General features: G+C 40.5%; 1 protein-coding gene across 20 annotated transcripts in view; it reads right to left on the bottom strand.

The window, feature by feature from the left end:
* BCAS3 (BCAS3 microtubule associated cell migration factor) overlaps window positions 1-27,273 on the bottom strand; it is a 607,379-nt gene that overhangs the window by 154,467 nt on the left and 425,639 nt on the right. For 4 of the 20 annotated variants that reach the window (XM_060395162.1, XM_060395166.1, XM_060395164.1 and 1 more), the window contains one exon: window positions 9,870-10,232. The exons of the other annotated variants lie outside the window; for them this stretch is intronic. In XM_060395162.1, the coding sequence (XP_060251145.1) occupies window positions 10,171-10,232 (62 nt within the window). In that variant the 3' untranslated portion in view covers window positions 9,870-10,170. Of the gene's footprint in view, window positions 1-9,869; window positions 10,233-27,273 lie in introns of those variants that run through there. 20 annotated transcript variants of the gene reach the window in all.

A 27,273-nucleotide genomic window follows, 5' to 3' on the forward strand; every position in this document is an offset into this window, starting at 1 on the left:
AGTTGTATCGAAAAGGCTACAGAATCTGCTGGATTTCATACTTCACTGCCCTGCTTCTGATTTCCTACAACAGTATTAGTCACAGAGACCAGAATCCTAATTCCAGAGCACCTTTCCTTGTCAGCAATATCAAGAAGCAGCTATCTGTTTTGGATCTGAGCTGATAACAGCAGGTTACAGAGGTGAATCCCTCTGTTTTAGAAGCACACACCCTGGTATCATTCCATTTGGTGGCTCTTTCTTTTGGCCAACATAGGGTGATAAGCAGAGTGGCTGTCATTCATACTGGTGGACTTTTAAGGGTGAAACGCTGAGCACCGCTGATAAATAAACCGACACGTGCAAGCAGGATCTGGGGAGACTGGGACCTATGGTTAGCCAGGTTGAGTCCTCGCAGTAAATCGAGGCTTGAAAAGTTGTGTGATGGGATAGGAAGTGAATAAGTGGTTTTTTCCTCACAGAATGAACAGCAGTCTGGAATGAGGATGCTCAGCCCACCAGCTGGATGTCTTTCTTGCCTAATAACAAACATCAGGCTGTTTGATCCACAGTCGTTCACGCAGACAACAGTGCCAACTCAGCCCTGACTTCTCGGTGAGAAGGCGGGGGCGTCACCACGTGATTACAATGCAGTCACATTTACCCGCTGCAGTTTCACACACAGGGTCCTGGGACAGCCAGCAACATGTTTCCAGGAAATCTACCTGAAGCCAAGAGCATGCTGGTCTTAGGGTCCTCTTCTCTAGCCCCAAAGGACAGACCCTAGTGGACAGAAGGTAGGAAGGGGACTCCAGACTGAGAAAGCCAGTGCAGCCAGCTCCACGAGGAACAAGAGATAAGCACTCAATTCAACTTCTCATGACCCAACATTTAGCATTTCTTCTTTTAACCTTCTTAGTTATCCTTATTCAAGTTGGCTGGAGACCATGAAAGCCCAACCAGGCTAGAGGCAAAGCAATATTAAGTGAAGACCTACTTGGAAAAGGTCTGCTAATCTCAAGATTTCTGGCAGTCACTAGTCTACCTAAATCATCAGTGGCCAATTATAACTGTTCACTCAAAACACAAAGGTATCTAAGAGCCATAAATTCAGTAACCAGACTACTCTGAGGAAGTCTGACACTTCACTTGCCTAGTTTATTTTGTGCCTGGCATTAGACAGTATTTAAAAATCATTTTGAGGAAGGGAGAAAATAAGGCTTCAAGGAGTTTCAGCAGAGCAAGTATGAGTCACTACATGATCAGGAAAAAGATTTCTCAAGCATATCAATGAGTGAGAGGAATCTGCCTGATGATACCAGATCTGTAAAACCTAACATGAGATAAAAGGGAGAGGGATTCTGAAGGGTGTCTAGGTCCTGGGAATATGCCCTTCATTTACTTGTCCAGTCCTTCAATCGCTCCAAATAACCATGACGGGGGAAAGAAAAAGTGTTTCTGCTCTCAGTTCCAGTTTATCTTTTTCATACAAGATTTCCTATAATTTACATTTCTAAGGCAAGCCAAACTCAGTCACAGTGATTCCCGGGGCACAATATCCTCACCAAATACTTCCAAACCATTGTAAGGACTGGAGATCATCCAGGTGGGAAAAGAATCTATTCTTTTCAAGAATCCAGATTTTTCACCATCACAAAAGGCAGTGTGCGTGTGTGCATATGAAGTCGCTTCGGTGGTGTCCGACTCTTTGCAACCCACTGGACTGCAACCCACCAGGCTCCTCTGTCCATGAGATTCTCCAGGCAAGAATATTGGAGTGGGTTCACAAAAGGCAGAGAACACTTTAAAACCAGCACTACATGGGGATGACCCAGAGAGATGTTATGGGGAGGGGAGGTGGGAGGGGGTTCATGTTTGGGAACGCATGTAAGAATTAAAGATTTTAAAATTTAAAAAATAAAAAACTAAAAAACAAACAAACAAACAAACAAAAATAAAAAAATAAAACCAGCACTAACTTTAAACTCTTCGTGGCAGACAAGGACTTGATATTTAGATAAAGGAAAACCTGCACAAGTATGTCCAAACTCACTGTTAACAAACGCACATTCAATTCTGCTACCTTAGAAGAATGGGTTTGAAAATTATCTTTAAAAACATTTTTTACTGAAGTATAGTAGATTTACAATATTGTGTTAATTTCTGCTATACAGCAAAGTGACTCAGTTATACATATGTATAATCTTTTAATATTCTTTCCTATTATGTGAGAATTATCTTACTTCATATCAAATCAACAAGTATTTATTGAATTGCCTAGTTCATAGATATTGTATAAAATAGAAAGAAAGTATTAGCTGCTCAGTGGTGTCCGACTCTGCGAGTCCATGGACTGTAGCCCGCTAGGCTCTTCTGTCCATGGAATTGTCCAGGCAAGAATACTGGACTGGGTTGCCATTCCTTTCTCCAAGGGAATCTTCCCAACCCAGGGCATTGCAGGCAGATTCTTTACTGACATTATGACATAGGCTAAATCCTACCTGTGTTTTAATTTGGTTTCTTCACTCTGAACAGTTAGGTTTTTGTTTGTTTTTACTTTAAACTTCTATTGAGGGTTAGGATGAATTCTAGAGAAAAATAGCTTCTCCCTCAATACTCTGTAAACCTGACTTAAGGCAAATCAGACAAAAGAGTGACAGAAATCCCAATAGGAGTATCTTCTGTTGTAATTAAACACATATTGACATCACTCTAAATCCACTATGCTCAATTTCTGGACATCCCACGATACACTAGGAATTTCTCTCCTCACTTACTTACTTTATTTATGGGAAATGGGAAGAGACAACTCACATCAGCTCCCTAATCTGAAATGATGCTATACCTCCACAGGGAGGGAAATGGCTGAGAGATTATGGAATAAAATATACAATCAGCAAGATACTCAGCAAAATGTTCTGAAATATAAGAGATCTATTGCTAGGAGAACCAACATAAATATATATTTTCATAATTTAGAAAAACAGACTTATATATTACACTCGTAAAAGTAAAAGAGATTCAACTAAGACAGAGGTTTTCCTGGACTTCTCCAGTGGTCCAGGAGTTAAGAATCCACCTGTAATGCAGGGTACAAGGGTTTGATCCCTGGTCTGGGAACTAAGAACCACAAGCCATGGAGCAACCAAGCCTGTGTGCTGCAACTATGAGTTTGCACACTCTAGAGCCCGTGTGCCACAACTACCGAAGCTCAAGTGTTCTGCAGCCTGCAACAATTGAGTCTACACACCACAACTAGAGAGTCCCATGCACCGCAACGAAAGATCCCACACGATGCAATGAAATTCCTGCATGTCCCAACTAAGACCCAAAGTAGCCAGATAAGTAAATAATATTAAAAAAAAAAAAAAAAACAGGTTCTCAAATTTGGCTCTACACTGGAATCATCTAGGGAATTTTTTTTTAATTTTTATTTTTACTTTACAATACTGTATTGGTTTTGCCATACATTGACATGAATCCACCACGGGTGTACATGAGTTCCCAAACATAACCCCCCTCCCACCTCCCACTCCATATCATCTCTCTGGATCATCCCCGTGCACCAGCCCCAAGCATCCTGTATCCTGCATCAAACATAGACTGGCGATTCGATTCTTACATGACAGTATACATGTTTCAATGCCATTCTCCCAAATCATCCCACCCTCTCCCTCTCCCTCAGAGCCCAAAAGTCCGCTCTACACATCTGTGTCTCTTTTGCTGTCTCGCATTAGGGAGTTAAAAAAAATACTAATGTCTGTGCTTCACCCTCAACTGCTCTGAGTGCAGTCTGGAGAGAGGGAATTTTTGAAAGGTTCCCAAAGAATTCTAATGTGCAGCCAAGGTTGAGAATCACTGCATAAGCGTTGCTGGTGTCCATATCTAATGAAGCCTGGATATCTTGAACTGGGGGCAGTTAGCAAATGGAGGAGGTGAATATGAAAGAAAGAGAAATTGGGAGAAACTAAGAGTCGGACACGACTGAGTGACTGAACTGAACTGAACTGAATGTTAATCTTTCACACTTCTTGTAAATAATCACAATTTACTTTGAGATTAAGGAGCTTTAAAAATATGTCAAATATGCTCGTCTGTATTCTAGAGTCTGCAGCACAATGCACGCTCGTTTCCACTCTATGCAAGGGAGCAACGCATGCTAGCTAGGAGACGTATTCAAGTGTCTGCATGTCTCTAGGTTAGGTCTTTCACAAAATACTAAACTGAAGGAGAGAGCGGTAAAGTGTTAGGAGAAAAGAGGCCTAGGCAGTGACAGAGACAAATAAACACCAAGACCACCAGATTCTCCATCCAGAGAAAGAAGAGTCAGCTAAGCTAGTTCTTTTCTATGGTACTTTGATGCCTGAAATATTTTCTCTAACTCATGGGTTTCAAGAGACATCTGTTTCTCTCTCAAAAGAGTTAAAAGAATTAGACATCAGTGAAATATATCCTGGTCTTTAATTCTCAAGAAGCTAGCTCCCTGAACTGAAAAATATTAGACCAAGCCAAGAAATAGATTAAGAAAAATCATAATAATAGACAATATGTGAAATTAATCCTGGTTAGTTACATTTCCTGCTTATCTGCTCCTGCTATCAAAAGAGAGATCCTGATTAGTTCCTTATATTTTATCTAATGGATGTAACAGAAATGTAGGTTGCATTTATAGGCTAAGCCTGCACATTAACTACGCAAGTGGCAACTTTTCTGAGATGAAACCAATAACAGACTTGTGGTACATTCATTGATAGCCAGAGACTACCCTTTTGAATAGTTATCTTTCAGTAGTTTCCAGGAAAGTCACTGTTAATCCCAAGTAGGTCCAACAAAATATGCCTTTAGTTGGAATGCGATTCTTTGAAACCAGCCCTACAGAGTCCTCCCTTGAGGTTAGTTAGTATCTGCGGCCCCACTTTAACTCAAGCAACCGGGCCTCCCCGGTGGCTCAGTAGTGAAGAAGCTGCCTGCCAAGGCAGGAGACACAAGTTCGATCCCTGATCTGAGATCTCACATGCTGTGGAGCGACTAGGCTTGCGCGCCACAACTATTAAGCTTGTGCTCTAGAGCCCAGGAGCCACACTTACTGAAGCCTGTGCGTCCTAGAGCCCACGCTCCACGGCAGGAGAAGGCACTGCAACGAGAAGCCTGCACACCGCAGCTAGAGAGGGGCCCCAGCCCGCCACAAGTAGACAAAAGCCACTGCAGCACGGCCAAAAATAAAATAAATAAAACGTTCAAGAAAGAGACAGCTGCATTTAAAAAAAATCCAACCACCACTCTGGACAATCATTCTGCCTTCCACTTAAGGAGGCATTTGGCTGGCAGAAGGCCTCACTCAACCCTTTCCACTTATTGTATGATTTTGCTTTAAATTCCCATGATGCCTAACTTTTGTCCTGTGAAAAATTTATGCATAAGAATTAAACAAAGGAAGGAAACTAACACTTTCTAAGGCACTGAACAGTTGGCTAAACTCTGAGGAACACAGAAAAAGTGTGACACAGATCCTGCCTCAAAGAAGTTAACTATCTGATGCGGATTCAATTCTAAAACATAAAAGCAACTGCACACAGAAAAATCAAAGAGGTATTAACTAAATACGGGAATAACTCTCAGGAAAGGCTTTTGGAGGAAAGGACCAGAAGAACATATGGATACAGGCAAATTTGCAAAGGAAGTTCATAGAAACATTGCTAACCAAGGTCATTGCCCCAAAATGGGACCTCCACGAAGGCCATTTCATTTTCTAGTGTGATTTCTAAGATAGGTTGAAAAATGGAAATTGGAAACTAGTATTAGTGAGCGTAATAATTGCCTTGGTTACAATTAAGGTGGGGGTAGTATCTGCCTAAAGCAAGGCAAATATAAAGCTATCTTGGCTAAATCCATTGACTTGCGTAGGCTTCCCAGGTAGCTCAGATGGTAAAGAATGCCTGCACTGCAGGAGACCTGGGTTGGGAAGATCCGCTGGAGAAGGGAGTGGCAACCGACTCCAGTATTCTTGCTTGGAGAATTCCATGGGCAGAGGGGCCTGGCAGGTACAGTCCATAGGGTTGCAAAGAGTCGGACACAACTGAGCAAACACTTTCACTTTCACTGACTTGCATATACATACATCGCGCATGCGTGCTTCCTTAGTCACGCAGCCATGTCTGACTCTCTGCGACCCTGTAGATTTGGCCCACCAGTCTCTCTGTCTAGGGATTCTCCAGGGAAGAATACTGGAGTGGGTAACCATTTCCTTCTCTAGGGGATCCTATACTGTAGGTGGGTTTTTTACCATCTGAGCTACCTGTGAAGCCCATACATGCATACTTACATTTTATACACTCATGTCTATTATATTTATTTTAAATATATTATTATATATAATTTTATATATCCAGGTGTACATATAAAAATAAAGTATGTGTATATGTGTATAAAACTTTATCCCATGCCTTGTCTTTTGCGGACTTCAGATAGCTCTTTGAAGGTGTAGACAAATTCTTTGCTGTAAGCAAGTAATTTAGGGGGTTAGTACATATATCGGGCTTCCCTGGTAGCTCACCTGGTAAAGAACCCACATGCAATGCAGGAGACCCTGGTTCGATTCCTGGGTGGGGAATACCCCCTGGAGAAGGGATAGGCTACCCACTCCAGAATTCTTGGGCTTCCCTGATGGCTCAGACGGTAAAGAATCTGCCTGTAATTCACGAGACCTGGGTTCGATCCCTGGGTTGGAAAGATCCCCTGGAGGAGGATGGCAACCCCCTCCAGTATTCTTGCCTGTAATATCCCCATGGACAGAGGAGCCTGGCAGGTTACAGTCCATGGGGTTGCAAAGAGTCGGACACAACTGAGTGACTAAGCACAGCACAGTACATGTATCACCTTATCTTTAGACTGAGCTCCAAAAGAGGATATCCTTCCAATGGAACAGATCTCTTTCACAGGTAGGCTTTTTGTAAATGGGATATGTATACTCTTTAAGAAGCAACAAGTTGAGAATATAAATCTGTCAAGTCTGGAATATTCCTATTGAGTTTTACAAATGGCAGAAAACAATAGGGTACCAGTTCTTTCTAACATTAGCCGCTTTGTTCCTCTCACGGCCTTACAGAAAAGATCGTTTGCAAGTCTTCACATCCTTACAAAATATTCAGATTCTTCAATGAAATGAGGTTCCCACATGGTGGATACACCCACACAAACTGCTACAGTGAATGAAGAGGATTATAGTCAGATCTTTGATGATCCTAACTTTATGCGAAGGCCCTGCTCTGGTGGGCAGCTTTCCCTCCAAATCTATGCCTGAAAAATTTTACCCAAGAAACAGACCCTAGACCTTCAGAAGAGCTGTTTGAGTGGTTGAGTCGAAACATTTCCTATGTAGGAACATTTCCTGGTGTAAGTACAGTGATGGCTCCCTGGCTGAAATGTCAGAGGCTTTTTGCTGTTGTCGTTGGAGAAATGACCTGGATGCAAAGAAAAGATCCTGAGTCTAATGATGCATAATTCCTCCTCGATCAATGCACATCTGGAATACCAACCTCAGGAGAGCCTGCCTGCCTTATGCAGACACCTCTGCTGCTTCGAGATAGCGCTCTTTTCAGCCAAAAGCTCTTACACGGAGCAACACTCACTTTAAATCACCTTTCAAACAGCTACTCATCCAAGGGAAGACAATTCAAAAGGGATCAAACTGGGCAGCTAAGAAGTCTGCGGCTAGAGACACGACAAAAGAGGTCAGAAGGGACCCAGGGAGAGGATGGCTCTCAAAGGGACAGGAGAATCGCTGGATGTTTACCTTCTTGTTTGAAAAGTCTTTCGGGGCACAAGTCTGGTCAATACAGAAGCACAGTCACTTGGTGGCCAACTGAGCTATCGTATGAACTAACCAGGCAATGATTACAGATGACAGAGGGGAAAAGGGAAGAGGGGCTGGTTCTAGCAATTGTGAAGGGGGAAGGTGGAGAATGTTAACATCGTTCCATTTCTTCTGAAGAAGACAGACTACTCTCTACTCTCACCCCAGGTTTTTTTTTCTCCTTTCTTCTACCCAGGGCCAAGACCCTGGCTCCAAGAAGGCTGTGGGCAGCTAGGACTCTGGTTCACTTCCACCATCTCTAGGGATGTGGGTCCAGCTTGGCCGGGGACAAACTGGAGAGAGGATGCTTTCAGTTGTTGAAGGAGGCTTACACATGCCTTTATTTCCCCACGATAACCTATCCCTACCTGCAAAGAAGCAAAATGCCCATGGAGAGTAGATTTCCTGTTTCTTTTCCTGACTCCCTGAGATGGGAGAGCGTATTAGCTGAAAAAGTCCCTTCCTTTCACTCTCCATTCATGTCTGTTTTAATTCTGAGTTAGGGAACCACTTTGTGATCCTATTTAATAGCTGCCCCTGGAATTGTCTCTGCTGAGCAGTTTACTAGTACTCTTACCACAGCATGAGGATTTGATGCTTAGCACTTGGTCACAGGGCGATTTCAGCAATAGATCCCAGATGAGAACTTAGTGAATATGAGCCTCTCCCCGATATTCTTCCTGGCCACAGGTATGAATCAGTAAGAAATTCAGAACGCTTGCTTTTCAAAAAAATTTTTTGATGTGGATCATTTTTAAAGTCTTTTTGAAATCTGTTACAATATTGTTCTGTTTTCTGTTTTGTTCTTTTGGCCACGAGGCATCTGGGGATCTTGGCTCCCTGACCAGGGATTGAACCCGCACCCCCTGCATTTAAAGGCAAAGTCTTAACTGCTGGACCATCGGGGAAATCCCAGAACACTTGCTTCTTAATGCTGGCCCCATCTTTCAGGACTTAACTCCAATATTCACTCCTTTAGGAGTTCTGGATAGCATCTCATAGACTATAAAGGTAAATCTCTAAATGGCTCCAAAGGGAGCTTTCAGGACTTAAAAAGCCACTCCTTCACAAAAGCTACAAACTTCCTTATTACACAACAGGAACAAATCCGCTGGCTTACTTCACCTTCTAAGGGATGAGTGACTCCTCCACCTGATGGGATGACAGTAACTTCCATGGATGTGATACGGCAGTCACATACCAAATCAGCACGTGCCAATATTCTTGATGAGATCTGGCTCGATTTTAAACTTCATATTCTATCCTTTCGGGAACCCTGACACCTTCTCTCTGCAACTGATGGAATCGGCTCCCAGACCTGATGGATTCTGTGTCTCATTAGAGCACGGCTCAGACCTTTCCTGTAGAGGGTGAAGACTGGACCACGTTCAACTGGCTTTCTGTTCAGTCTCTTTAAAAAGCAATGGCAGCAGCTCTCCTACAAAATGGTCCAGGGCGGCCACCTAAAAGGGTGGGTGATCTTCATAAATGGACAGGAAACAGAAAAGACGAGTATTTGGGCGGGTGACAGATCCCTTAACTGGCCCTTCAAGATACGAGCTGTTCTGTTAAACATAGGGCCATTATGCTGGCCGGCCATCCACTTTAAACCCCAGAGTGATTAAAATGCTGGCAGGAAATGAAAGCTCTCTATTGAAGGTCCTTCCCTGAGGTCCTAATTTCAAACCAAATTTTACAGCACCGCACAGGAACAAAGGAAGCCCAGTCTTCCAAGTCTTCTTTTTGTCACTTTGGACAAAGACACCCCCTCATACTCTTCAAAGAACAATGGCCTCTGTAGAGCCACAGCCACGCCAAGAATGGGCACAAACCATACAGAAACACATTTTAAAAATACATTTTACACTGCCCTTGACATTTCAGATAAATAGAAACCACGGTGCTGAAATTCCAAATATTTCATCCTCTCCCTCCTCCCTTCGCCTCTATAATGAGAATTTTCCTATTCTCCCAATCTACTTGATCTTTGACATTTTGGCCTCTGTGAATGGAGGATACAGTGGAGTAGCCAAATAAATTAATTATTCAGATAACTGCATTTTATTAAAATAATCACTGGCATTGAGACACAGTCGCACAATTTTCCACCATCAGGAGACAAGGATGGCTATGAACCTTTCTTTTATTGAAACGTCGCCAGAGTCTTTCCTGTTCCTTAGTCCACTGTGACCAAGCCAGGCAAAACATGTTATCAGGACAGGATTTCTTTTCTTTCTTTTTTTTTTTAATAGCTGTTGTTTCGGGGTGGCCCTTTTTTTTCCCCCCGTCTTCTTCTGCAGCAAAAACAGCTTTCATGTTTTTACTGAACCACTTCAGACTCACTCTTCCACACAGTGGATGTTTACTTGGATTTCGCAGGCTGAGAACAGCTGGTTGTTTCCTAACAAATGGAACACGAGACCATATGTTTCAACATTTAAGCAATTTTGAACCAGAGGTATAATTCTGACTGTCCTTTGTGGAAACTGTATGTTAAATACCCAAAGGATCCGCGCCATACTAGAGATACGGTACCCCCTCCCCTCCCTTTTTTAGCGCATTTCCCTTAGCAACAAAACCACTCCACACCACTTACATCACACACTCACACCACAAGTTTGCAGAGAGTACTGGTGAGCTGAGTGCAGCCCTGCTTCAGGGGCAGCTGTATTTTAAACAGGAAAAGACAGCTAAGCAGACTTTTTCCTTCTAATTCTGTTTGGGAACAAGATGTGTCTGAGGCCCTCTGAGGGCACATCAACAATATGGATACCTATTTTCTTCCCAGAAGCCCGGACCTAACAGATGTATAAAAGAGGAGGCTCTGATAGTCATAGTCAGGATGACCAGATGCTGTATTTCTCCCCCCTTTGCTTTTCAGAACTTTCTCGTGTGAAGCTGGGCTAGTGAGGTTCAACTTAAATTCATGCCGAGGATGAGATATGTCCTAAACCGAGGAACTTTTCACAAAACTTACTATCTCAGCTCTCCCATGAAACTTATTATCACATTTCTTTTAAATTCAAGACTTCAATATTAATCATTAATAACATTGTGGCTAGTGGTAAAGAACCTGCCTGCCAGTGCAGGAGATGTAAGAGACCTGTGTTTGATCCCTGGGTTGGGAAGATCCCCTAGAGGAGGGCATAGCAACCTGCTCCAGTATTCTTGCCTGGAGAATCCCATGGACAGAGGAGCCTGGCGGGCTTCAGTCCATGCGGTCACAAAGAGTCGGACACGACTGAAGGGACTAACGATGCATACATGCATTGTCATAAAACAAGGTATGGATTTCAAGTCAGGCTGAGTCAGAGCATTAGCAAGACGTTAGCACTGCATCAGGAGGAAGAGTCTCTTGTTCCTGGAAGATGAGAGCTCAACTTTAGAAGAAACTAAATGCAGTGAAAAGTCAAATATATGCAAATAGGCAATACAGTAAGTCAAAGACCAAGTGCAGGAGAGTTGAACAGGAAGCTACCAGCCTCTGGAAGGCCTGAGAGCTCATGAAACCTCCCCATTTTGAATTTAGATTTTGAAATAATAAGTTGAAGTCAATACATTTGTATAGGTCATTTTCTAAAATATTAAATAAGAATTACTTATTAAGATAAACTAGGTAAGAGGTAAAAACTGTAGGTAACAGGCTGTTTTTACCCTAGACTCAGAAAGGCATTTCTTTGGACTCGATCCTAAATGCCCCAGTCTCTATAAGTTCCTGTATATGTCATTAGATATAGTTTTTGAAGAAGATTTTTTAAATAGCCCTCCTTATTATCATTACTATACACTTCAAGGATAATTTAAAGAGGTGATCAATATTAATTCCCAAGATTTTTTTCTCCATCCACGTTCTTATATAACAGGGAAATTAATAATACCACCAATATTTTTCTTTCTCTGATTTCACTTAAGTGCAAGAATCCTACAGAGAATTTTACAAAGCCAATGTGTTCAGCCATGTTACTAATAAAATTTCAGCAAAACCAAAACCATTATTCCTCCCCACCACTTTCACCAAACAAGACACACACGTGTCCTTAGTTGCTCAGTCATGTCCGACTCTTTGCGACCCTACAGGCTGGAGACCATCAGGCTCTCCTGTCCATGGGGATTCTCCAGGCAAGAATACTGGAGGGGGCTGCCATGCAGAGGATCTTCCTAATCCAGGGATCAAACCCAGGTCTTCTCATATTGCAGGTGGATTCTTTACCATCTGAGCCACCAGGGAGGCCAAGACACAAATACATGTATGCATTATTTCTGTCTCAGCTTAATTCTCACAGCTCCAGGAAAATTCGGAAAATGGACCTTCTGCCAGCTGACTTTCTTTGAGCTCTGGGACAGGGCAGAGCTCCTCTCCTGGGTTTTGGAGCAATATAGGGATTGCGTGGGGGTTGGAGTGATTGGAGAGGGCAGTTACATCCGTGCTTTTAAGATGTTACTCAGTACACAAGAAAATGTGTACCAAAGCGTTCAGTGTAGTTTTGCTTGCAGAAGCAAGCATTTTTAACCAACTGCTACAGGGAGGCAGTTAAATAGATTATAACATCTCCATATAGCAGAATGCTACTGGAAAGAGCTCAAGGAACTGGAGCAGAGGCCAAGGAGTCAGAATACCTTCGTTTGAATCTAGTCTTATTTTTAAAAAACTTATTTATTTATTTGGCTGTGCTGGGTCTTGGTTGTGGCATGTGGGATCTTCTTCAATCTGGGCTGTGGCATGCAAGACCTTCAGTTGCGGCATGCAAACTCCTCCAGTTCCCTGAACAGGGACTGAACCTGGGCTTCTGGCACTGACAATGCAGAATCTTAGCCACTGGACCACCAGGGAAGTCCCTAGCTTTGGCTTTTACTATCTTTGTTACCTTGGGCGCAACTTTAATGTTTCTTTAAATCAGTTTCTTCATCTATTAATACTTATATCCTAAAGTTATGGTGAGGATTAAGTGAATTAACACACATCTGCCTTGAGAAATCGTTTCCGTCCTTATTAATATACAGACAATGAAAGAATAAGGCAAATCTACAAGTGCAACATATACTGGCAAGAAGACAGCATCTGTTAGAAATTGGTGAGAGTAAAACACCAGTTGGAGAGCAGTACATAGAGTAGTATGAGGACAGGGAAGAAAATCTGAATTTCTGTGCTTTCATGCATATAGCAGATAAAAGTTTAAGAAATACCCCTGCTCCACTGACAGATGAGTGGAGACAAAAGATGTAATGCATACACGCAATGCGATACTACTCAGCCACGAAGAAGAATGAGACAATGCCATTTGCAGCGGCAGGGATGGACCTAGAGCTATACTAGGTGAAGTAAGTCAGACAGAGACAAATACCACACAGTATCACTTATATGTGGAATAAAAAAAAATGGTACAAATGAATTTATTTCCAGAACAGACAGACTCACAGACATAAAACACGAACTTAGAGTTACCAAAGAGGAGGGTGGGTGGGGAGGAACAAATTGGGAGTTTGGGATTAACAGATACACACTGTGAAAGATACATACTACTATGTATAATGTTAACAGCAAGGACCTACTGTATAACACAGGGGACTATACTCAATGTCTTATAACAACCTATAACGGAAGAGGATCTGAAAAAGAACACACACACACATATGACTGAATCACTCTGCTGTGCACCTGAAACAGATGCAACATTGTAAATCAACTACATTTCAATTAAAAGAACATTTTAATAAAATAATTAAAAAATAAAAAGAGATATCTCTGCTATCTTTGGCATTATATCAGAGTTTAGGTTTGGAGAAGGAAATGGCACCCCACTCCAGTACTCTTGCCTGGAAAATCCCATGGGCAGAGGAGCCTGGTGGGCTGCAGTCCATGGGGTCGCTACGAGTTGGACACGACTGAGCGACTTCATTTTCACTTTTCACTTTCCTGCACTGGAGTAGGAAATGGCAACCCACTCCAGTGTTCTTGCCTGGAGAATCCCAGGGACGGGGGAGCCTGGTGGGCTGCCGTCTATGGGGTTGCACAGAGTTGGACACGACTGAAGCGACTTAGCAGCAGCAGCAGAGTTTATGTGCATGAAACTTACAAAAGGTCTAAGAACAAATATTAATCCTATGTCTTCAAATAAAAAGAGACTTGAAAAACACACTCCTCTGTAGCTTACATATCAGTTGTTCCCCTAATACCTCTGTTCCTTCAAAACAAAATTAGTTTGGATCTATACTGAATTCTTTAAACTAAAAAAAAAAAAAAAAAAAAAAAAAGTCCTAGATAGATTCAATGCAAAAATTGTTATATTCATAAGGGAAAACTACCTCATAATTTTCTAACATAAAAAAGTAGTTTTAGTTAATATGATAGTTACAAAAAAAACTAGCATAAATTATAGATTATATATATATATATATACATATACATACAAAGCAAGATAAAATATGCCTTATTGTAAAAAAAAAAAAAAAAGTTATTCCCAGAACTCAAGAATCATCTAGACAGCTCTGACTCAGAATATAGGGAAGGCTGTGTATACGATGCCCCAAGAAGGCCTGAGGAGGCCCCCAGCCCCCGGCTGTTCCAACGTGCAGTCCCTCCAGTGTATGTGTCAAGGTGACAGCATTACAAAAGCTAGTGGATCAGTCTGAAGCTAAAACTCAAAGGCACGGTTTAAGTTCCTTTTTCAAAGGTGATGATTGCACTAGGTAAGGCTTTTTCCAAGATTATGACTTATCCCACACATTCTGAATCATGCAAGAGTCACTCATTGACGCAACATTTATTAAGTGTCTATAACTAGAGTGGCAGAAACAGTCCTCTAAAACTTAGGCTGAAATCTATGTTCCTCAGATACATGAAAAACTTATAGAAGTAACGGAGAAGTATAATGCGGGAATAAGCTAGTCTCAGTTGGCTCATTAGGTGGGAAAAGAGACACATGTAATTGCTTTTCCTTTAAAAGCTCAGACTCTACTGATCAGATGGGTACAGATAGCACAAAGGGCTTTGGGGCAAAAATTACCTTCGTAACTGATCACAAAGGCTGTTTTTCCGATTACATTTGCCTTAAACGCTGCTCCTGACATAGTTCACACCCTAAGAATACCAAGACTATTCATTTATTAAGAACTTGCGTAAAACTAGGTCCATTCCACAGGCCCTGCAAAGCTTTGTTGTTTAGTTGCTAAGCTGCCTCTGATTCTTTGCAACTACACTGACTGTAACCCGCCAGACTCCTCTGTCCTCGGGACTTTTCAGGCAAGAATACTAGAGTGGGTTGCCATTTCCTTCTCCAGGGGATCTCCCTGACCCAGGGATCAAACCTCGGTCTTCTGCATTGCAGGCGGATTCTCTACCGCTGAGCCACCACTTAGGCCTCTTTAAATGAGCCATTTTCAGACTAAGCAGAGTGGGAAAAGCCTGCCGAACAAGGGTCTAGAGAATATAAAAGCAGCACATTCTCTGATGAGCAGTCCTTTCTCCTGCCCTCGTCCCTCTAGACCAGTGGTGGGGTTAGCAAGCTGGACAGCATGTGGTAGCAATCACAAAGACCAATTTGTTCTGAGCATGTCAAGGTCAATGACATTATGGCTGAGGAGACTGTCTTGAGCACTGGACGTCTGCAACAGTTCCTGAATGTCACCCAGGATCACCTATGGTGTTTGTTTGTCATTTCCTCCACACTAGCTCTCAACAGCTATCTTTCCTATAGACTTAGACATATGCAGAAATGGCAATACCTCATTCTGGTGGTCTTCTGTTGGTCAACAGATACATGCTATTATTGATGTTGACAAGGTGGGAGGCCCACCAGGAAGTCCGGCTGGATTTGTTGAAATAAAACAATTTTTCCTTCCTGAAACACATTTTATCAGGAAACTGGTCTCTCTGACTGTATCCCACTCAGGATATATTGCCTGCTCTACCTCTAGGAGACAGAAAAGGAGGAAAGAAATGTCTCCCCCCACCCCGCACTCCCACTCCCTTTTACTTTCAACATTTTTGGACAGGTAGAAAGGAGAAAAATCACACTTCTTGTATTTCCCAGGCAGGAAAGTTCCAAAGAAAGTCACTGTTGTTGGTGCTTTTTAATAATAAGAGAGTCTTAAAATGCTCTTCATTTTAACAGTGGACTGGAAAAGTGAACAGAGTGGGAGAAATCCACTGCATATTTGTCAGAAATTGCTACTTAACTTCTTCTAACTGTGAATCACAAGTTAGCCTTTGATTTCAGATAGAACTGGACTTGTTAATTTTTTATCCTATTACTCTTTCTCCTCCAATTATTCCTGATATTTAATAAGTTCCAAGGCATTTGTTTCATTCTCAGCCAATGTCAAGACTGAATAATACAAGCGGAATCAGTGTTTTCAAAGGTAATTATATTCCAGAAACACTTAATGTAAGGGCTATAAACTGTTTTAAAGAAAGTTACAGTGACGAAGCAACAACAATTTTTGTTATTTTTAACATGGGTATTTTCGTTTAAAAAAGATTCCACTCAGTGTTTCCCAAATTCAGTGTTTCACATAATGGGCCGTCTAATATGAATGTGGGAAAAAAAGACAAATCCAAACATGGAATACGCTTTTCAAAAAATAGTGAACTAAATGTAAAGGTCCAGTAAAATGTGATATTTAGATTTTTCTGAACTCGTTCACATGACCTTCCTTCTATTTATAGAAGTGCAGCAATTCCCATTTGAATATAGAGCAATACCTTGTAGGAGAACTTGATTTAGCACAAATAAACTTGGGGAAAGTGTTGACTTAAAAATAAAACACTGGAAGAGGAGGGAGGGGTTTTTCTTTCCCCCCTCTGTGAAAATTTCCGGAAAAGCTGTAAACAAAGGCAGGTTTGGCTCAGACACTGAGTGACTCTGGTGAGCTGAGGAGGATGAAGAGTGTATCAAACCTCCCAGAGTGAGGAAATGTTTGTAAAACAGTTAGTAAATCACAAGGAGCCAGGGTCACCATGCTGAATAAGCCGAGGGACTCAAAGCCAAAACCCCAGCTGTGAAAGAAGGGGCCCGGCGTGGCTTCACAGCTTGAACCCCATTTTGCATGATCTCTCCAGTTCCATCCTCTGCCCTTTCCCCTCCTGTCGCTTCAGAGCTTGGAGGGCTCCGCGATTAATTAGCTAGGGGCCAAGGGTACTGCTGACTATCCCCTATTGAGTGCCAAGGTGAGGATCCCTGGTACAATGAAAATAGAGTGATACTGATCAACTCTTTGGTCCTAGGGACAAAGCTGAAAGTTCCAGCTGGGAAAAAAGAATCACACTCAACCCGGAAAAAAAAAAAAGTTTACAAAGATGAACAGGAGGCAAAATATGTAGCTGGAAGTTTCTATGGATTTTGAAATCTCTTTTCAAGCCCCTTTTTGATCACTAGTCTCCCTAACTCCTCTGTGATACATCTGTTAATTATTCTTTCCTTGATTTTACACAGATGAAAATGTGGAAACTGTTAAGTCCTTCATAAACTGTCTCTTTTGTGCCCCGTTGTCCCCCAGAAGTCAGGAAGACAAAAGTAAAATAAGAATAGTAAAAAGGGAGAAAGAGAAGGGAACACACAGTCTGGAGGACTCTTCTCAACTACTCTGGGCAGAAAGTTCTTTTTGGCTGGATGGACATTTAGTTCTCTTCATTCATCTTTAGTCTCCAAAAATGACTTTTTGAAGACTGCCTATTCTTTCGCTACACCAAACTCTATCTGCCCACACAGAGACTAATACTATGCACTTAAACTATGAAATAAAGGAAGAATAATTATTAATGGTTTTTAAAAATTCTTAAAGTGAAAAGTATGATGATAGATGAAAATGTTTATTTTTCAAACACTGAATGAAAGGAAGGTGAAAGTGAAAGTCGCTCAGTTGTGTCCAACTCTTTGTGACCCCATGGACTATACAGTCCATGGAATTCTCCAGGCTACAATACTGGAGTGGGCAGCCTACTCCAGTAGGCTTGGATCTCTTCTCCAAGGGATCTTCCCAACCCAGGGGTCGAACCCAGGTCTCCCACACTGCAGTGCGGAGTTTTCACCTGAGCCACCAGGGAAGCCCAAGAACACAGGAGTGGGTAGCCTATTCCTTCTCCAGCAGATCTTCCTGACCCAGGAATCGAACTGGGGTCTCCTGCATTGCAGGTGGATTCTTTACCAACTGAGCAATGAAAAGAAGGTGGGATAGACAAAAAAGCAGGCACCCCGATCACCACCAACAGGGACCAAAGATGGACAAAGTAAGGTGCAGTGCTTCCGTTAAAAAATAATTTGGAAAAAACAAAAAAAAGAAGTCTTGAAATTGTAAACAAAAACCTCATTTGGCAGCACCAAAATATTTCCTTTTGAAAAAAAGAGGTAAAAAGCACAGGCATTAGCAAACTTCTCCAGCAATTACACATAATTTAATATGAACCCTGATTCACAACAGAAGATGAAAAAAATCCTCATCGCGATGCTGATGCTATAAATATAAACTGCTTAGAGAAAATTGGGTACCTTGATTATCTAAATTGAAATAAGACAGATACATTAGAGTCAGCTTTACTGTTGAAAAGCTACTGACTTGGTGTAAGTTATCCGGGCTGTTTATTTCTACTATTGGCGCATTACCTTTACTCCTTTTAAATAGACTCTATGAGAGCAACAGGACATGCGCTTTTGAGTTGTTTTTCTGGGTTGGCACTGAGTCAGGCACACTCTCAGCTCATCTCTCACACTTATGTCCCAATGGCAGGCCAATGGTGATGCTATATAATCCTCAGCTTTGCTTTGTAAAAAATTCATTTGGTCCATCCAGAGATCAAACAAGATTTTCGGCCCAATGTATTCTTATTCTAACTAATGGAGTGATTAGCCCAGATAGCCTAGGGCAGAAAAACAAGGCGTATCAGAAGGAGAGGAAACTCTTGCTTGAGAGGGCTAGTGGATGCTTTGAGTAATGTTTCCAGGCAACTGGGAAAAGTATAGGCTTTGGAGCCAGCTCTGGGATCAAATCCTGCCCTCAACCTTGACAGCTCTGTTGGGCTGGGCCAGTCGTTTCATCCTCTTTGCAAAATGGTGGTAAAAATCACTACATACCAACAGTGTTGATAGAGCTAAATGTGATACTTTTGAACATACTTGGAATGGCATCCAACACATAAAAATACTGAAAATGTCAGCTTCTTTCCCCTTACTTCTCCCCTCATTTCACTGGAGTATACACAAAAGCCTTTAAAAGTTTCTGGTTTTTTTGGATTGCACATGGACCCTAAGTCACATACATGAAGCCACACCACTCTCTCATCATCAACTGGAACTTGTGCAAACGCCATAGGCCTCCCGGCTCCCACCTCCTCCTGCACCACATTTGTTATACTCTGAGTCAAAAGGACTCCTTTAAGCCTCAAAAAAGAGAGTGTCCCCCCCAAAATAAATGGCCTTGACTCAAACTTTGGATATGTAGCTATTTAAACATGTTGTTCACAGCTCATGTTCTCAGCTTGCGGAATTCCTCTTGGATCCTGTCTCCAGTGGCAATGGATGGTTTCCACATTACATTCTTTGCCCCCTTATTCAGCTGGCAAGCCAGATAAAATAAAAATAAATTCAGAAAACACACACACACACTTCAGTGCTATTGTGAGATAGACAAGTAGGTGATTAATATGGGCTGGAGATATGCTTATCATTAACAGGCCTCCTGGTTCTGATTTTGCTACTAGTATGTGCTTGCCCATGTCAGGTAGTCTGCCTTCGAGAAGAAATATTGCTGTCACTGTTTGATTTTAGGTTTAAGTTACAATATAGCTTACTGATTTTTAAAAGCAAGATATCGTCATTTTAATGGGACTGAAAGACAACTGAATATTGACCTATACTTTTTTTTTTAAACCATTTTTTACCTCTTTTGCACTGTCTGGTAGGTGGGTGAAGGATACTCTCTAAGGATCAAAGACAAACATTTGCCCCGTTAAAAATGACTCAGAGCTTCTAACTTGGCTTCAGAATCCTACATGAGGGTTTCTTCCTTCCCCCCTCCTTCTGCCCTTCCTTCCTTCTCCCGTCCGCTCTTCCCTTCCCCTCCCCTCCCGTCCTTGCCTTTCTTACTCATGGAGATATTACCGGGCTTAGGCCATGGTACGGAGACATATCCCCTCAAAAAACTGCATCTTCCAATTCTATTTGGAGTTTCAGCACTCGATTATAAGGCTCAGAGAAGTTTCTTCATTTGGAGAAATAAAAATTTGGCCTCATCGTACCTGGCAGTGTGGGTGTGGCAAAGAAATAAAACTCAAATGCAGGCTGAAACAAAAGCAATATCATAATAAAAACATATTAACAAAATGAGAGAGCCAGCTGGGCGGCCAAACAACTGGAGATATCTTACCACCACCCTAGTTGAGAAGCAACAGAAATTTGCTCCATTCCTAAAGCCTCTCCAACAGGGATGGGGGGTTGGTCACAAAGAATGGTGATCCAGGAGGTTCACACTGCACGCCAGCTCTGCCACGTATTTTCTCCCTGGCCTTGGGCAAGTCAAGGACCTTTTCTGAAGCTCAAGTTCCTTTACTGTGCGCTGAAGACAATCTCTCTCTCCCTAAATCAATATGGCTGTAAAATGATAAATGCAACAATACTTTGTCAACAGTAAGTGCCATGCTGATGTTGGTTATTACTATTATCAAACAGCATACTGACAAGCCACTTGTCACTCATGCTCACGCTCAGTCCTGTCTGACTCTCTGCGACCCCATGGACTGCAGCCCACCAGGCTCCTCTGTCCATGGGATTCTCCAGGCAAGAGTACTGGAGTGGGTTGCCATGTCCTTCTCCAGGGCATCTTACCCACCTAGGAATCGAATCTGCCATCTCCTGCATTAGTAAGTGGATTCTTTACCACTGAGCCACTCGTGAAGCAAGAATAATAAGTTAATCAGCTGCTTTTATTAATCTACTTTTTAGTCACTCAAACCTCTTTGAATCCCTCTGATGTCTCCTGAAAGCTGTGTTGTGACCTAAATGAAAATTTTATCTATTAAGTCAACAGTCAATTCTAAGTTGTTGTTTTTTCGTTTTTCTGGACAACAAGAAATGAAGGGGCTCGAGTTCAAACTGGCTTAGACAGGATGCTGTAGTTAGTTTTGTTAAGTTTTTTTGCCCAAGTATGTTTCTACTTAAAATCATCCTTTTGCATTATTCTGCAAGAGAGGGTAACTCTTATCTCATCCAAAATTGGTGTTTCCAATTTCCTTATATAACAAGGCTTGAATGTTGTGGAGGAAGTAGCCAAAAAGCAAGGAACCAAGAAAGATCAAAAAGCAAGAGACCTATACCCTATAAGGTTAAGAGGTTATGACCCAAGGGCCCTGAAGTAAGGTGGGAAGTCTAGAAAGATGTTTTCAGGTATGTTTAGGGAACTAACTTTACAGGGCTTTTTGAAAAGCCACAGAGATAGAATCTAATGCTTAGGCCGAGATTACTGGCATGAATATCCTTTACAAAGAACATAGGGATCCATTCAAAATCAACCTGCCTCTGTTGGAGAAAGGAGCTTTACCCTCTGTATTCACTGTTTATAGTGAGCATTTGTCTACTCTGAAAGTACTTCTTTTAACTTGTTCATCACTGTCCTAAACCTTTGATACGGCACAGTCAGACTACAAATTAGAAGGAAAAGTATATGTGATTAGATAACCACACTGAATCACATAGCCATCTAAACAATGGTGCTAACTGCAACCTAAATTTGGTTGTGATAGCTAGTATTCACCTTGAAACGAAGAGAGGAAAAACGCAGTCAATATACTATCATTAATGTAACACCACACACTGGCTTCCTTTCTGTTTCCTTTAATATTTGATAGGAAGTGGTTGTAGCTGCGGCAGCATGGATAGAGTAAGACTGGCTGGTTGCACATGTATTATACAAAAGAAAACCAATACACATATATATTATGTGCCCTGGCGGCTCAGTGGTAAAGAATCTGCCTGCACATGAAGGAGAGGTGAGTTCAATCCCTGGGTCGGAAAGATCCCCGAGAGAGGGAAAATGGCAACCCACTCCAGTATTCATGCCTGGGAAATTCCATTGACAGAGGAGCCTGGCGGGCTGTACTCTAGCAAGACCACAATGTATTACGGATAGGAAAAGTTTTAAGAAACATAAAAATAAGATGCAGAACTGCATTAACTAAATTCAGGAAGGACAGCCTCTACCGGACACTTTTTTTAACTAAGAATTAAAAGATAGAGAAAATGTTTGTTTCAATTATATATTATTAGTCATCAGAGTATGGTAAAATACATTAAAAGTCTTTGGACCTTGTAAACATATATTAAAGACATTACTCATCAGGGAAGAATCAGTGATTTCAAAGTATCATTATCTTAAAAGCTTTAGAAACATGCACCTTTCAAACTTCCAATTAAGTTAAACTAATCTGCATCAATCTAAGGAAACATTTAGACTCTCAGAGTCAGGAAATTAAGCCACCAGTTCTTAAATTCAGAGCATACCTCTAAGTCTGTCTTGCTTTTGTACTTAATGTTTGTAGATAAATGCTAAGAAAATGCTCGAGACAAACAGTGTATTCAAATCAAAAATGCACAGAAACTAAAAAAAAGTGGCCAGGTTAATGGAACCAAAGGTACAGGAATACAATGATAATTTGTCAAAACCACTTTTTCCATACTCACTATCCTGCAAAACATGACTGATCTACTATAGAAACTAAGGTAATAAATAGTGCCTCCCTCCCAAAACACTTTTAGCATAAAATGGCTACAGATATTTTAGAAGAAAACATTTAAATGACTGAATTTAATCAGTATTTCCTACACTTTATTTATGTTCATATCAGCAAACATCTACTGGTACTTTCATATGTCTAAGACCGTGGAGAAAACCCAGTTTTATTCTTTTATTTCTGTCTTGCCCTCAAAATCTTTAAAATCTAGAATGACAAAGACAGAGAAGACAGACTCCTAACATACTCCTAACACATCCAACACACACATTTATTACTTCTCCATGGAAATACTTGAGTAAAACAATCTAGAAACTGTCAAAATACCTAATAAAATATTGATGCTTGAATGACACTTGCTTTGATACTGCAGAGCCAGAGTAAAGTGGGAAGTAAGTACAATTACACAGCAGATCTGGGTAAATCTGGGATCAACAGAGCTGATGATTCAAGTCTTCTGCAGGTCTTTATCCAGCTTGGCTTAGCACTATTCTTCTCAGGATAGGGTCTTCTGTTTAAGGCATCTGGGAATGCGTACCTGCGGAGGGGTCCCCGCCATCCTCCAGCTGTGGTCATCTCTACTACACTGGCAGGAAGATGAGAAGAGGTATCTGAGAGGCTCACTGAAGTTCCTTCCAGATGTGACATTCTGTGAGCAAAGCTAAAATGTTGCTTTCAGTTTGACCATTCCAAGAAAGAAAACACGTTATTTAACTTCTGTCTCAGACCAGCACATTCTCTAAGATAATGTCTCAATTTTGGCAAAAGACCCTAATTTATGTCTCTTTATGGATTCCAATATCATGAGCTCATCCTACACCTAAAAAAAATGCATTCATTATGTAAGCTTTCTCTTAAGCAAATAGAAAGCTGGAGAGTAGGAAAACACTGTTTGCCATTCAATCTGGCGTCAGCAGAACTTTCCATTATTAAGGAGGAGGCTGCCCATTTCTAGATAATGAGGACAAATTTTTCATCATCGTGGTGCCTTTCATTTCACTATGTCACTCTGGAAGGGTCTGAATGTCCTATACGCTCCACCTTTGCCTCTTGTAGCATCAACAGGTTATAAAAATAATACTTTGTCTCATGGTATGCAACCTTAAGATGAACTCGGGGAAAATGGTATTCGTTATTCTGTTGGATATATTAGATGTGCAATAACGATGTATTTTAAAGTAAATCAAATTACAAAAACGAACCCTATCCCTTGGATAAAGTTCTGGGAGTGGGCCAACACCACAATTATTATCTTCCCTAGCATTGAATGTTCTACATAAGTGTTTGGAAGATGTAAACAGGACATAAATCTGAGATCGGTTCTTCAATCTGTCTACAAATAACCATGACATTATATATAAACTATACTTTAGAGCATATATGCTTTCTGTTTAAGCAGTTAAGAAGTGTATTAGACACTATGATAAACAGAAAAAACAGAGCGTGAATACCGATAAATGCAAGCCTTCCGTCTCGGAAAGTCTTCACTTATTTGATTAAGTTAGGTGAAAAACAGAGCAGTCATGCTTGTAGCCTTTCTTCCTTTCCCCTTTCCTCTCCTCTTTTTATTTCTAATGCGAATCGGAAGTCTATGTGGAGCAGTCTGGCTAGCCCCAGTCTAACCTCCCCATCTGGAAGGGGACTAACCAGCCTTGGGGCTACTTCCAACCCTTCCCAGCTGTTGGGTTGGGGTTTTTTGTTTTTGTGGGCTTGAGAAAGCATATTTATATAAATGATTGCCATATCCTTTGCCAGCTGTTGACCCTGCTCTTGTCCCGGCTGGGGCATGGTTTTCATTTTTAGCGGCCACAGACTGGAACTGACCCTGATAGAGTTAGCACGCTATGCAAACAGCTTTACGCGCTATTGCTGTGACAGTTCAGACAATGGATGCACAGTGTAATCCAAGGGACCGGTGTTTCCCTTTGGGCAAATGTCACAGAATCCAGAGCTGGAAGTATCAGTTGAAAAAATAAATTCTGAGATGCACTGTGTTATAGAACAACTTCTCTTCAGTTATTCAGACTGCAAAGATTTCGGCTAGCGTCATAGCAGGGATGTATCAGCAGCAACAAATGAGTATTCTCTTATCCACGTATAAACCTGTGTATAAATGCTTCTGATGCTAACGTCCATAAATTTAAAACAACAAAAAAAGGTTCTTGTACCTTAATAGGACAAGAAGATGAAAATCAGTTTGGGCTTTTGGTAATTATTTTGACCTACATATACAATCATTCCTAAAGATCCAACTTGATAATTTCTTAGGCACATTACTAACCAGAAAAAAAAAAAAAATCTATGTTTAATCTGCGGATAACTGTAGTCACAGAAAACTAGAAAGTTTAGAAATATTATTAGGGAGAGTACAGTTGGGGGAGGGGCCCCACAGGGACAGGAGGGGTGAATATTCCATTAAGGATAATGCATCCTGAACAACTAGTTTTCATCTGCAGCTAAAAGGGAACAAGAGAATAAACAGCAAATTTTTACAACTTTCATAAATTTTCTTAAGTCCTTCTGTTCACAAGCACAAATGTATATGTGAAGAATAAAGAAGTTTAATTAAAAAGAAATATACTGTTAATGCTTAAAGTGATACACTTCAAAAACTGAAGACTTCTAATATTTGATAATTTACAGGTCACTCAGTCATTGCAACAGATTATTATTTTGAGAGTCTAATTGTAAAGAGAGAACAGCAAGACAGCTAGCTTGTCAGAAAGAAGTCCTGTATAATGTTCCCTCTCCCTGCAAGCCTGCAGGCTGGCTGGCTATGGCAGATGGAGTCTGCCATACATAACTGTAATTAAAATGTGAACCCCATCTTAGAGGTCAGAATAGACTAGTTGACAAACAGAGAAGCCGGGAGATGGAAAGAAAAAATATTTCCTGACATAAGCATTTTCAGTCTTTGAAAAACAATCCAAAAGGAAATATAGCCTATGAATTTAAGCGTCACATACTTAGTATATCTTTTAAAAAAAATCCTCAGAAGCTGGAAGTCTGGAATTGCTTTAAAGGCAGCTCAGAATTTCAATCAGCTTTAGCACAATGAAAATTTCAAGTGCTGGGGGAATTAACTGATGGGATATTTGAAGCTTCTATGAACTCTGATTAACTAATGACAAAATCTGTGAAATCATAAGGCGATATTTTTTCCTCTCATGCAAATATATTTGTAATAACGGGGAAAAGAAAATAAAACCATATATTGCTAACAGTAGATTCTGACTGAAAATTTTCATACCATTGGTACAAGCTAACAGCACAATCTCCATATTATTTTGTAAATAGAGTATGACTAGATTTTTAAGTTTAATATTATATCTCTGTGTTTTACATTTATTTTGATCACTGATGTATTGGGGCTTAGTCTACCATCTTATTTTGTAAGATCTGTTCTCCCTTGCTTATTATGACACTGATAGTTTTTTATAATCATTTTTTCTCTATACGTTTGTATGTTATAGGTTATATTTCTGTTAATGGTTTACCCTTAATTTTTATCATACTATATACAAATATAAAAATCCCTAAGTTACTCAATATCACAATATTTGTCCTAAGTATGCTTTAATTGCCACTGAACATGCTCACAGTTTCTTTGTCATTACTGTCTGGCATTTAAGTTCCATGAAAGGTATTATTATTACAACATTCACAGTTAACGGCACATCACTCTGCACTCACATTTTCATGATGAAGTACATCTTTAAAGGATTTTTTTTTCCAGCAAGAACAAGTCAAGTCAGTAGTAAACCCTTACTACCCTGTGAAAATACTAAATGAAAATTTTAGCTGGGTATAGAATTGCACTTTAAGAGTTATTTTTGCTTAGCACTTCTGGTGTATTGCTCCACTGTCTTCTAGCATCTAATGTGCTCAAATAGAAGTCTACCGTCTATCTAATTTTCATACCTATTTAGGTAACGTATCTTTTCTCTCTGATAACTTTTAAAAATCAGTGGTCTTCAATTTTACTATAAAGTAGGTAGATATGAATTTGTTTGTATACTCTGCTCAATACTCAGCTATACTTTCAAAATGATGACTAAATCTCATCTATTCTACAAATTCTAGATGTGAGCATCACTTCTTGGTCATTTTCTCTATTTTATTTTGGAACTCTTACTAGTCATAAACCAGAGTTTCTAAACTCCTTATTTTTTTAGCTATTATTTATTAACTATTATTTCACTTTTTTTATATCTCTGTGCTGCTTTCTAAGAACTACTATCCAAAAATAGTCTATAACTGTTATTGAGTTTTAAGTTTTCAATATCTTTATTATTTTATTGTTACTACTATTTAGCTTTGCCATGTCTTCTAAATTTTCTTTTCTATTTTTTCTGTTTTATTTTTACAATAGTTTGTGATCAAAGTACAGATGTGTAACATCATCTTTATTCAAAGAGTTCCCACAACCAACTTGTTAGTAGTCTCTAAATCATCCACCTTTTGATTTTCCCTTAAGCCAAACCAGCCTTATATACTGAAGCCAGGCTGTAAATTTCTTATATTCAAATTATTTCTTATAGTTTTTTTAATTATAATTAATTTCTTATACTGAATTACTATAGTAATGAGGGAAAATATTTAAAAACATTCTCTTAAATATCAAAAGAAATGAGAAACATCAAAGAAATGCAAACTTAAAGCAAAAGACACCACTTGTGAATACTGTGATGTCAAACTACTAGAGTTAAGAAAGAGTTAAGAGAGT

Source organism: Ovis aries, chromosome 11 (assembly GCF_016772045.2).
Source record: "Ovis aries strain OAR_USU_Benz2616 breed Rambouillet chromosome 11, ARS-UI_Ramb_v3.0, whole genome shotgun sequence".
Lineage (NCBI taxonomy): Eukaryota > Metazoa > Chordata > Mammalia > Artiodactyla > Bovidae > Ovis > Ovis aries.